The 13162-nt window shown below is 47.3% G+C and overlaps 1 protein-coding gene across 1 annotated transcript in view; it reads left to right on the top strand.

Moving 5' to 3' along the window:
- The window catches only part of LOC118377347 (pre-mRNA-processing factor 39-like), a 19098-nt gene extending 6317 nt beyond the window's left edge, over window positions 1-12781 (top strand). The window contains exons 3-5 of the mRNA XM_052459125.1: window positions 4177-4279; window positions 11013-11125; window positions 12325-12781. Coding sequence (XP_052315085.1) covers window positions 4177-4279; window positions 11013-11125; window positions 12325-12390 — 282 coding nt within the window. The 3' untranslated portion in view covers window positions 12391-12781. The remainder of the gene's footprint in view (window positions 1-4176; window positions 4280-11012; window positions 11126-12324) is intronic.
- The last annotated feature ends 381 nt before the right edge of the window (window positions 12782-13162 follow it).

A 13162-nucleotide genomic window follows, 5' to 3' on the forward strand; every position in this document is an offset into this window, starting at 1 on the left:
GCAGTCATTGCTCTATGTAGTACTGTGGAATAGAGTTCTATGTAGTCATGGCTCTATGTAGTACTGTGGAATAGAGTTCCATGTAGTCATGGCTCTATGTAGTACTGTGGAATAGAGTTCCATGTAGTCATGGCTCTATGTAGTACTGTGGAATAGAGTTCCATGTAGTCATGGCTCTTTGTGGTACTGTGGAATAGAGTTCCATGTAGTCATGGCTCTATGTAGTACTGTGGAATAGAGTTCCATGTAGTCATGGCTCTATGTAGTACTGTGGAATAGAGTTCCATGTAGTCATGGCTCTATGTAGTACTGTGGAATAGAGTTCCATGTAGTCATGGCTCTATGTAGTACTGTGGAATAGAGTTCCATGTAGTCATGGCTCTATGTAGTACTGTGGAATAGAGTTCCATGTAGTCGTGGCTCTATGTGGTACTGTGGAATAGAGTTCCATGTAGTCATGGCTCTATGTAGTACTGTGGAATAGAGTTCCATGTAGTCGTGGCTCTATGTAGTACTGTGGAATAGAGTTCCATGTAGTCGTGGCTCTATGTAGTACTGTGGAATAGAGTTCCATGTAGTCATGGCTCTATGTAGTACTGTGGAATAGAGTTCCATGTAGTCGTGGCTCTATGTGGTACTGTGGAATAGAGTTCCATGTAGTCATGTCTCTATGTAGTACTGTGCGCCTCCCATAGTCTGTTCTGGACTTGGGGACTGTGAAGAGACCTCTGGTGGCGTGTCTTGTGGGGTAGGCATGGGTGACTGAGCTGTGTGATAGTAGTTTAAACAGACCTCTGGTGGCGTGTCTTGTGGGGTAGTCAGGGTGTCTGAGTGCTAGTCGTTTAAACAGACCTCTGGTGGCGTGTCTTGTGGGGTATGTATGGGTGACTGAGCTGTGTGCTAGTAGTTTAAACAGACCTCTGGTGGCGTGTCTTGTGGGGTATGTATGGGTGACTGAGCTGTGTGCTAGTAGTTTAAACAGACCTCTGGTGGCGTGTCTTGTGGGGTATGTATGGGTGACTGAGCTGTGTGCTAGTAGTTTAAACAGACCTCTGGTGGCGTGTCTTGTGGGGTATGTATGGGTGACTGAGCTGTGTGCTAGTAGTTTAAACAGACCTCTGGTGGCGTGTCTTGTGGGGTAGTCAGGGTGACTGAGTGCTAGTCGTTTAAACAGACCTCTGGTGGCATGTCTTGTGGGGTAGTCAGGGTGTCTGAGTGCTAGTCGTTTAAACAGACCTCTGGTGGCGTGTCTTGTGGGGTAGTCAGGGTGTCTGAGTGCTAGTCGTTTAAACAGACCTCTGGTGGCGTGTCTTGTGGGGTAGTCAGGGTGTCTGAGTGCTAGTCGTTTAAACAGACCGGGCCTGTAGGACCTGCCTTGTTGATAGTGCTGTTAAGAAGGTAGAAACTAGGGCCTGAAGGACCTGCCCTGTTGATAGTGTTGTTAAGAAGGTAGAAACTAGGGCCTGTAGGACCTGCCTTGTTGATAGTGCTGTTTAGAAGATAGAAACTAGGGCCTGTAGGACCTGCCTTGTTGATAGTGCTGTTAAGAAGGTAGAAACTAGGGCCTGTAGGACCTGCCTTGTTGATAGTGTTGTTAAGAAGGTAGAAACGAGGGCCTGTAGGACCTGCCTTGTTGACAGTGCTGTTAAGAAGGTAGAAACTAGGGCCTTTAGGACCTGCCTTGTTGATAGTGTTGTTAAGAAGGCAGAGCATCGCTTTATCATGGACAGACTTCTCCCCATCTTATCTACTGTTGTATCAATATGTTTTGACCATGACAGTTTACAATCCAGGGTTACTCCAAGCAGTCTAGTCTCCTAAAATTGCTCAAGTTCCACATTATTCATTACAATATTTAGTTGAGGTTTAGGGTTTAGTGAATGATTTGTTTCAAATACAATGCTTTTAGTTGTAGAAATATTTAGGGCTGTCTTATTCCTTACCACCCGTTCTGAAACTAACTGCAGCTCTTTAAGTGTGGCAGTCATTTCAGTTGCTGTAGTAGCTGACGTGTATAGTGTTGAGTCACCCGCATACATAGACACTCTGGCTTTACTCAAAGCTAGTGGCATGCCATTAGTTAAAATTTTGAAAAAAGTAAGGGTCCTGAACAGCTGCCCTGGGGAATACCCGGATTCTACCTGTATTATGTTGGAGAAGCTTCCATTAAAGAACATGACATCTCTCATCTGTATAAGTGCTGTGCTTGTTGAGTGTCCTTCCCTATCAGCATTCTGAAAGTCTGTTGTCAATGTGTTTACTGTAAATAACATTGTATCTGGTCAAACACAATGTTTTCCAGAATTTTACTAAGGATTGGTAACAGGCTGATTGGTCGGCTATTTGAGCCAGTAAAGTGGGCTTTACTATTCTTGGGTAGCGGAGTGACTTTAGCTTCACTCCAGGCCTGAGGGCACACTCTCACTAGTAGGTTTAAATAGAAGATGTGAAAAATAGGAGTGGCAATATCGTCTGCTATTATCCTCAGTAATTTGCCATCCAGGTCGTCTGAACCTGGTGGCTTGTCATTGTTGATGTCAATCAATCAAATGTATTTATAAAGCCATTTTTGCATCAGCCGATGTCACAAAGTGCTGTACAGAAACCTATAGCCTAAAACCCCAAACAACAAGCAATGCCGGTGTAGAAGCACTGTGGCTAGGAAAAACTCCCTAGAAAGGCCTGAACCTAGGAAGAAACCTAGAGCGGAACCAGGCTCTGAGGGGGAAAAACTCCCTAGAAAGGCCTGAACCTAGGAAGAAACCTAGAGCGGAACCAGGCTCTGAGGGGAAAAACTCCCTAGAAAGGCCTGAACCTAGGAAGAAACCTAGAGCAGAACCAGGCTCTGAGGGGAAAAACTCCTTAGAAAGGCAGGAACCTAGGAAGAAACCTAGAGCGGAACCAGGCTCTGAGGGGAAAAACTCCCTAGAAAGGCAGGAACCTAGGAAGAAACCTAGAGAGAAACCAGGCTATGTGGGGTGGCCAGTCCTCTTCTGGCTGTGTTGGGTGGAGATTATAAACCTAGAGAGGAACCAGGCTATGTGGGGTGGCCAGTCCTCTTCTGGCTGTGCCGGGTGGAGATTATAAACCTAGAGAGGAACCAGGCTATGTGGGGTGGCCAGTCCTCTTCTGGCTGTGTTGGGTGGAGATTATAAACCTAGAGAGGAACCAGGCTATGTGGGGTGGCCAGTCCTCTTCTGGCTGTGCCGGAGTGGAGATTATAAACCTAGAGAGGAACCAGGCTATGTGGGGTGGCCAGTCCTCTTCTGGCTGTGTTGGGTGGAGATTATAAACCTAGAGAGGAACCAGGCTATGTGGGGTGGCCAGTCCTCTTCTGGCTGTGCCGGGTGGAGATTATAAACCTAGAGAGGAACCAGGCTATGTGGGGTGGCCAGTCCTCTTCTGGCTGTGTTGGGTGGAGATTATAAGAGAACATGGCCAAGATGTTCAAACGTTCATAGATGACCTGCATGGTCAGATAATAATAATCACAGTGGTTGATAGACAACAATCATTTTTTCACCTCTTCCACACTCACTTTACAGAATTCAAAAATGACAATGTTTGTCTTTCATAATTTGTTCAGATATACTTGGATGTGCAGTGTCAGCGTTTGTTGCTGTCATGTCTTCCCTAAATGTGCTAATCTTGCAAATGAAAAATCATTAAAGTAGTTGGCAAGTCGGTTTTGAAATGAATGAGCCATTTGATTCATTGAATGAAGGAGCAGAATTAGCTTATTTTCCCAAAGTTTTTTTTTTTTACTATCATTCTTTGTCATTTATCTTCGTTTCATAGTGTAGTTTCTTCTTGTTTTCATTCAGTTTAGTGTCATGATTTGTCAACTTGCAGTTCGTTTGCCAATCGGTTGTACAGACAGACTTATTTGCCATCTCTTTGCCTCATCCCTCTCAACCAAACACTTTTTAAATTCCTCATCAATCCAAGGGGATTTAACCGTTTTTACAGTCATTTTCTTAATGGGTGTTTATTAGTAACTGAGGTAAGTAGTTTCGTATATATGTGTCCAGGGCAATATCTGGTTGCTCCTCATTACACACCACAGACCAGCAAATATTATTTACATCATCAACATAGGAATCACTAGAAGACGTATGACCTCTTCTACATTGTATCAGACCGACACATTTCATATTTTCATCTCTGTCCTATCAGACTATGGTGACCCTGGATGAGACTGGAAGTGATCATGAGATGGAGGAAGTGCAGCCCAAGAAGTCTCCAGAACCAGCCCAGACCCGGCACGCTGACAACACAGGTACAGGTATCTGTTAGATCAGAACCAGCCCAGACCCGGTACACTGACAATACAGGTATAGGTGTCTGTTAGACCAGCGACTGTGTGTCAGACCAGCGACTGTGTGTCTGTTAGACCAGCGACTGTGTGTCTGTTAGACCAGCGACTGTGTGTCTGTTAGACCAGCGACTGTGTGTCTGTTAGACCAGCGTGACTGTGTGTCTGTTAGATCAGAGCGACTGTGTCTGTTAGATCAGAGCGACTGTGTGTCTGTTAGATCAGAGCGACTGTGTGTCTGTTAGACCAGTGACTGTGTGTCTGTTAGACCAGTGACTGTGTGTCTGTTAGACCAGTGACTGTGTGTCTGTTAGACCAGTGACTGTGTGTCTGTTAGACCAGCGACTGTGTGTCTGTTAGACCAGCGACTGTGTGTCTGTTAGACCAGTGACTGTGTGTCTGTTAGACCAGTGACTGTGTGTCTGTTAGACCAGTGACTGTGTGTCTGTTAGACCAGTGACTGTGTGTCTGTTAGACCAGTGACTGTGTGTCTGTTAGACCAGTGACTGTGTGTCTGTTAGACCAGTGACTGTGTGTCTGTTAGACCAGTGACTGTGTGTCTGTTAGATCAGAGCGACTGTGTGTCTGTTAGATCAGAGCGACTGTGTGTCTGTTAGACCAGTGACTGTGTGTCTGTTAGATCAGAGCGACTGTGTGTCTGTTAGACCAGTGACTGTGTGTCTGTTAGATCAGAGCGACTGTGTGTCTGATAGATCAGAGCGACTGTGTGTCTGTTAGACCAGTGACTGTGTGTCTGTTAGACCAGTGACTGTGTGTCTGATAGACCAGCGACTGTGTGTCTGTTAGACCAGTGACTGTGTGTCTGTTAGATCAGAGCGACTGTGTGTCTGTTAGATCAGAGCGACTGTGTGTCTGTTAGACCAGTGACTGTGTGTCTGTTAGATCAGAGCGACTGTGTGTCTGTTAGATCAGAGCGACTGTGTGTCTGTTAGACCAGTGACTGTGTGTCTGTTAGATCAGAGCGACTGTGTGTCTGTTAGATCAGAGCGACTGTGTGTCTGTTAGATCAGAGCGACTGTGTGTCTGTTAGACCAGTGACTGTGTGTCTGTTAGATCAGAGCGACTGTGTGTCTGTTAGACCAGTGACTGTGTCTGTTAGACCAGTGACTGTGTGTCTGTTAGATCAGAGCGACTGTGTGTCTGTTAGACCAGTGACTGTGTGTCTGTTAGATCAGAGCGACTGTGTGTCTGTTAGATCAGAGCGACTGTGTGTCTGTTAGACCAGTGACTGTGTGTCTGTTAGATCAGAGCGACTGTGTGTCTGTTAGATCAGAGCGACTGTGTGTCTGTTAGACCAGTGACTGTGTGTCTGTTAGATCAGTGCGACTGTGTGTCTGTTAGATCAGAGCGACTGTGTGTCTGTTAGATCAGAGCGACTGTGTGTCTGTTAGATCAGAGCGACTGTGTGTCTGTTAGATCAGAGCGACTGTGTGTCTGTTAGATCAGCGACTGTGTGTCTGTTAGACCAGTGACTGTGTGTCTGTTAGATCAGAGCGACTGTGTGTCTGTTAGACCAGTGACTGTGTGTCTGTTAGATCAGAGCGGCTGTGTGTCTGTTAGACCAGTGACTGTGTGTCTGTTAGATCAGAGCGGCTGTGTGTCTGTTAGACCAGTGACTGTGTGTCTGTTAGATCAGAGCGACTGTGTGTCTGTTAGACCAGTGACTGTGTGTCTGTTAGATCAGAGCGACTGTGTGTCTGTTAGATCAGAGCGGCTGTGTGTCTGATAGATCAGAGCGACTGTGTGTCTGTTAGATCAGAGCGACTGTGTGTCTGTTAGATCAGAGCGGCTGTGTGTCTGATAGATCAGAGCGGCTGTGTGTCTGATAGATCAGAGCGACTGTGTGTCTGATAGATCAGAGCGACTGTGTGTCTGTTAGATCAGAGCGGCTGTGTGTCTGTTAGATCAGAGCGACTGTGTGTCTGGTTATATCCGTGGTGCGGACGGGGTTAGGGGCATTAAATAGTGTGTGGGGGGCATTAAATAGTGTGTGGGTTAGGGGAGGGGTTTAGGGGCATTAAATAGTGTGTGGGTTAGGGGGTAGGGGCATTAAACAGTGTGTGGGTTAGGGGGAGGGGTTTAGGGGCATTAAATAGTGTGTGGGTTAGGGGTGGGGGTTAGGGGCATTAAATAGTGTGTGGGTTAGGGGGGTTTAGGGGCATTAAATAGTGTGTGGGTTAGGGGGAGGGGTTTAGGGGCATTAAATAGTGTGTGGGTTAGGGGGGTAGGTGCATTAAATAGTGTGTGGGTTAGGGGGAGGGGTTTAGGGGCATTAAATAGTGTGTGGGTTAGGGGGGTTAGGGGCATTAAATAGTATGTGGGTTAGGGGAGGGGTTTAGGGGCATTAAATAGTGTGTGGGTTAGGGGGGTTAGGGGCATTAAATAGTGTGTGGGTTAGGGGAGGTTGAGGGGCATTAAATAGTGTGTGGGTTAGGGGGGTTAGGGGCATTAAATAGTGGGGGGGGTTAGTGGCATTAAATAGTGTGTTGGTGAAGGGGAGGGGTTTAGGGGCATTAAATAGTGTGTGGGTTAGGGGGGTAGGGGCATTAAATAGTGTGTGGGTTAGGGGAGGGGTTTAGGGGCATTAAATAGTGTGTGGGTTAGGGGGAGTTAGGGGCATTAAATAGTGTGTGGATCGGGGGGTTAGGGGCATTAAATAGTGTGTGGGTTAGGGGAGGGGTTTAGGGGCATTAAATAGTGTGTGGGTTAGGGGGTAGGGGCATTAAATAGTGTGTGGGGGGTTAGGGGCATTAAATAGTGTGTGGGTGACGGGGGGTGGGTTTAGGGTCATTAAATAGTGTGTGGGGAGGGGTTAGGGGCATTAAATAGTGTGTGGGTGAAGGGGGTGGGTTTAGGGGCATTAAATAGTGTGTGGGTGAAGGGGGGTTAGGGGCATTAAATAGTGTGTGGGTGACGGGGGTGGGTTTAGGGGCATTAAATACTGTGTGGGTGAAGGGGGTGGGTTTAGGGGCATTAAATAGTGTGTGGGTGTAGGGTTTAGGGGCATTAAATAGTGTGTGGGTGAAGGGTTTAGGGGCATTAAATAGTGTGTGGGTGAAGGGTTTAGGGGCATTAAATAGTGTGTGGGTGAAGGGTTTAGGGGCATTAAATAGTGTGTGGGTGACGGGTTTAGGGGCATTAAATAGTGTGTGGGTGACGGGTTTAGGGGCATTAAATAGTGTGTGGGTGAAGGGTTTAGGGGCATTAAATAGTGTGAGGGTGAAGGGTTTAGGGGCATTAAATAGTGTGTTGGTGGGGGGGTAGGGGCATTAAATAGTGTGTTGGTGGGGGGTTTAGGGGCATTAAATAGTGTGTTGGTGAAGGGGCGGGGGTTAGGGGCATTAAATAGTGTGTGGGTGAAGGGGGTGGGTTTAGGGGCATTAAATAGTGTGTGGGTGAAGGGGGTTAGGGGCATTAAATAGTGTGTGGGTGAAGGGGGTGGGTTTAGGGGCATTAAATAGTGTGTGGGTGAAGGGGGTTAGGGGCATTAAATAGTGTGTGGGTGAAGGGGGTGGGTTTAGGGGCATTAAATAGTGTGTGGGTGAAGGGGGGTGGGTTTAGGGGCATTAAATAGTGTGTGGGTGAAGGGGGGTGGGTTTAGGGGCATTAAATAGTGTGTGGGTGAAGGGGGGGGGGTTTAGGGGCATTAAATAGTGTGTGGGTGAAGGGGGGTGGGTTTAGGGGCATTAAATAGTGTGTGGGTGAAGGGGGTTAGGGGCATTAAATAGTGTGTGGGTGAAGGGGGTGGGTTTAGGGGCATTAAATAGTGTGTGGGTGAAGGGGGGTGGGTTTAGGGGCATTAAATAGTGTGTGGGTGAAGGGGGGTGGGTTTAGGGGCATTAAATAGTGTGTGGGTGAAGGGTTTAGGGGCATTAAATAGTGTGAGGGTGAAGGGTTTAGGGGCATTAAATAGTGTGTTGGTGGGGGGGGTTAGGGGCATTAAATAGTGTGTTGGTGGGGGGTAGGGGCATTAAATAGTGTGTTGGTGGGGGGTTTAGGGGCATTAAATAGTGTGTTGGTGAAGGGGCGGGGGGTTAGGGGCATTAAATAGTGTGTGGGTGAAGGGGGTTAGGGGCATTAAATAGTGTGTGGGTGAAGGGGGTGGGTTTAGGGGCATTAAATAGTGTGTGGGTGAAGGGGGTGGGTTTAGGGGCATTAAATAGTGTGTGGGTGAAGGGGGGTTAGGGGCATTAAATAGTGTGTGGGGGGGTTAGGGGCATTAAATAGTGTGTGGGTGACGGGGGGTGGGTTTAGGGTCATTAAATAGTGTGTGGGGGGTTAGGGGCATTAAATAGTGTGTGGGTGAAGGGGGTGGGTTTAGGGGCATTAAATAGTGTGTGGGTGAAGGGGGGTGGGTTTAGGGGCATTAAATAGTGTGTGGGTGAAGGGGGGTGGGTTTAGGGGCATTAAATAGTGTGTGGGTTAGGGGGGGTTAGGGGCATTAAATAGTGTGTGGGGGGGGATTAGGGGCATTAAATAGTGTGTGGGTGAAGGGTTTAGGGGCATTAAATAGTGTGAGGGTGAAGGGTTTAGGGGCATTAAATAGTGTGTGGGTGACGGGTTTGGGGGCATTAAATAGTGTGAGGGTGAAGGGTTTAGGGGCATTAAATAGTGTGAGGGTGAAGGGTTTAGGGGCATTAAATAGTGTGTTGGTGGGGGGGTTTAGGGGCATTAAATAGTGTGTTGGTGGGGGGTTAGGGGCATTAAATAGTGTGTTGGTGGGGGGTTTAGGGGCATTAAATAGTGTGTGTGGGGGAGGGGGGTGACGTGCTGTTTGAATAAAGAGAACAATGTGTATCATATAACTAATAACTGTGAGGGTGAAGGGGGGTGGGTTTAATAACTCGAGGCCAAATCGAGGTTTTCTTTCATTCTTTTCATCTGGCAGCGCTGAGTCTTCATCTTTAACTGTACCAGATGCTTTTGGGCAGAAAGTGAATGTCACTTTAATTCAAGACGAGAAAAGTTGCAAAATGGAGAGTTGAAAATAAATGTTGAATGAAAAACTTAATTGTTCAAGAACTGCACAGCACAACTTTCTATATTTTGCTCAATGTTTTTCCTCATCAATCTACACACAATAACCTGTAATGACATCACAATACCCTGTAATGACATCACAATACCCTGTAATGACATCACAATACCCCGTAATGACATCACAATACCCCGTAATGACATCACAATACCCCATAATGACATCACAATACCCCATAATGACATCACAATACTCTACAATGACATCACAATACCCCATAATGACATCACAACAGAACAAAATGAAAATAGGTTTTTAGACATTCAGAAATACGTTATTTACATACTGTAAGTATTCAGACCCTTTGCTATGAGACTCTAAATTGAGCTCAGGTGCATCCTGTTTCCATTGATCATCCTTGAGATGTTTCTGCAATATGATTGGTGTCCAACTGTGGTAAATTCAATTGATTGGACATGATTTGGAAAGGTATACTACACCTGTCACCTGCCACAGTTGACAGTGCACGTCAGAGCAAAACCAAGCTATGAGGTTGAAGGAATTGTCTGTAGAGCTCAGAAAGACAGGATTGTGTTGAGACACAGATGCCTAAAGACTCTCAGACCATGAGAAACAAGATTATCAGGTCTGATGAAACCAAGATTGAACTCGTTGGCCTGAATGCAAAGCGTCACATCTGGAGGAAACCTGGCACCATCCCTACGGTGAAGCATGGTGGTGGCAGCATCATGATGTGGGGATGTTTTTCAGCTGCAGGGACTGAGAGACTAGCCAGGATCGACGGAAAGATGAACAGAGCAAAGTACAGAGAGATCCTTGATGAAAACCTGCTCCAGAGCGCTCAGGACCTCAGACAGGACTACGACTTTAAGCACACAGCCAAGACAACGCAGGAGTGGCTTCGGGACAAGTCTCTCATTGTCCTTGAGTCCAATCCAACCTGACAGAGCTTGAGAAGATCTGCAGAGAAGATGGGGAGAAACTCCCCAAATACAGGTGCCAAGCTTGTAGCGTCATACCCAAGAAGAGTCAAGGCTGTAAGCACCAAAGTACTGAGTAAAGGGTCTGAATACTTATGAAAATTTGATGTTTCACTTTTGAATTGTTAACACATTTTCTATCAATTCTAAAAAACAGTTTTGTTGTGATGGGGGATTGTGTGTAGATTGATGATGGTAAAAAAAAAACAATACTTATGTAAATGTGATATTTCAGTGTTTTATATTTAATACATTTGCAAACATTTCTAGGAAAATGTTTTTGCTTTGTATTGTGTGTAGATGGATGAAGGAAAAAAACAATTTGATACATTTTAGAATAAGGCTGTAAAGTTACAAAATGTGAATAATGTTGTGGGTCTGAATACTTTCCGAATGCGCTGTACATCTGAATTTACATCTGAACTCATCTCTCTCTCTCTCTCTCCCTCTCCCTCTCTCCTGCTCTCTCTCTCCTCCTCCTCTCTCTCTCTCTCTCCTCCTCCTCCTCCTCCTCCTCTCTCTCTCTCTCTCTCTCTCTCTCTCTCTGTCTCCTCCTCTCTCTCTCTCTCTCTCCTCCTCTCTCTCTCCTCTGTCTCTCTCTCCTCCTCTCTCTCTCCTCCTCTCTCTCTCCTCTCTCTCTCTCTCTGTCTCTCTCTCCTCCTCTCTCTCTCTCCTCCTCTCTCTCTCTCCTCTCCAGGTGAGGACTTTGTGGTTTCTGAGGCAGGGTTCTTCTGTAAGTTGTGTTCTCTGTCTGGGAGTGAAGACAAGAAGACCCACTGCAGCAGTCTACAGCACTGTCAGAACATGCAGGTATAAACATCATTATTCCGGTCGGTCGGTCGGCTAGCTAGTGGGTTAGCTAGTGGGTTAGTGGGTTAGCTAGCTAGTGGGTTAGCTAGTGGGTTAGCTAGCTAGTGGGTTAGTGGGTTAGCTAGCTAGTGGGTTAGCTAGTGGGTTAGTGGGTTAGCTAGTGGGTTAGCTAGCTAGTGGGTTAGCTAGTGGGTTAGCTAGCTAGTGGGTTAGTGGGTTAGCTAGCTAGTGGGTTAGCTAGTGGGTTAGCTAGCTAGTGGGTTAGCTAGCTAGTGGGTTAGCTAGTGGGTTAGTGGGTTAGCTAGCTAGTGGGTTAGCTAGTGGGTTAGTGGGTTAGCTAGCTAGTGGGTTAGCTAGTGGGTTAGTGGGTTAGCTAGTGGGTTAGTGGGTTAGCTAGTGGGTTAGTGGGTTAGCTAGCCAGTGGGTTAGTTCCTCAACTAGGGGAGATAAACCCATTTTGAATAACTACAGTATGTATGTATTGAATATCTACTGTTTCTGGGGATTATTTCACTGAAGCTAATTGACTAATGACTTCCCTTCTGTCTTCACATCCCTCCCTCCCTCCCTCCCTCCCTCCCTCCCTCCCTCCCTCCATCCCTCCCTCCCTCCCTTCTCCTATCCCTCTCTCTCTCCTTCTCTCCCTCCCTCCCTCCCTCCCTTCTCCTATCCCTCTCTCCCCCTCTCTCTCCTTCTCTCCCTTCCTCCCTCCCTCCCTCCATCCCTCCCTCCCTCCATCCCTCCCTCCCTCTCTCTCTCCCTTCTCTCCCTTCCTCCCTCCCTCCCTCCATCCCTCCCTCCCTCCCTTCTCCTATCCCTCTCTCTCTCCTTCTCTCCCTCCCTCCCTCCCTCCCTCCCTCCCTCCCTCCCTCCCTCCCTCCCTCCCTCCCTCCCTCCCTCCCTTCCTCCCTTCTCCTATCCCTCCCTCTCCCCCTCTCTCTCCTTCTCTCCCCTTCCTCCCTCCCCCCTCTCTCTCTCCCTTCCTCTCTCTCCTCTCTCTCTCCCTTCTCCTATCCCTCCCTCCCTCCCTCCCTTCTCCTATTCCTCTCTCTCTCTTCTCTCCCTTCCTCCCTCCCCCCTCTCTCTCTCCCTTCCTCTCTCTCCTCTCTCTCTCCCTTCTCCTATCCCTCCCTCTCCCTCTCTCGCTCCCTCTCTCTCTCCCCCTCCTTCTCTCCCTTGTCCTCTCCCTCCCTGTCCAGAAACATTACCCGAAGCATCAGAAGCAACAAGCAGGAAGTTCTAGACAAGGCTCCGCCTCCAAGTGACCCCTGACCACACCCCTGGGTGTGTCTAAAATGTGACCATTTCCCCAGTGCTCTGGTTGATAGATAGGGCTCTACTATAATAGGGTGATAGAGTGCAGTTTGATATTTCAGCTGGTCTAGGATCAGGTCCCCCATGTTCATATTGTCTTATTCATTATGATTTAAAAGGTGAAACTGGTCCTGGATCAGCCCTCCCTCCTACTCTGAGACGTTTTGTGGATATTGGGTCCAATATGACACAGATTTTAGATTAATTTGTTTTGTTAGCTTTTTTGGGGGGTGGATTTAAATATCATTAAACTGTTTAATTTATCCAGAGTAACTCAGTCAGCAGAGACCAGACATAATGTATGTATACGGAGAAAGTAATAAATGTAGTTTTTATTACGAACACTGTGTTGTCTGGTGAATGACCTGATAACATGGCAGAACAGTGTATCACCGGCAGTTTGAATCCGTGGCGAAGAGGATCCTGGGTCGTATTCATCCGTGGCGAAGAGGATCCTGGGTCGTATTCATCCGTGGTGAAGAGGATCCTGGGTCGTATTCATCCGTGGTGAAGAGGATCCTGGGTCGTATTCATCCGTGGCGAAGAGGATCCTGGGTCGTATTCATCCGTGGCGAAGAGGATCCTGGGTCGTATTCATCCGTGGCGAAGAGGATCCTGGGTCGTATTCATCCGTGGCGAAGAGGATCCTGGGTCGTATTCATCCGTGGCGAAGAGGATCCTGGGTCGTATTCATCCGTGGTGAAGAGGATCCTGGGTCGTATT

This window comes from Oncorhynchus keta, chromosome 13, assembly GCF_023373465.1.
Source record: "Oncorhynchus keta strain PuntledgeMale-10-30-2019 chromosome 13, Oket_V2, whole genome shotgun sequence".
NCBI lineage: Eukaryota > Metazoa > Chordata > Actinopteri > Salmoniformes > Salmonidae > Oncorhynchus > Oncorhynchus keta.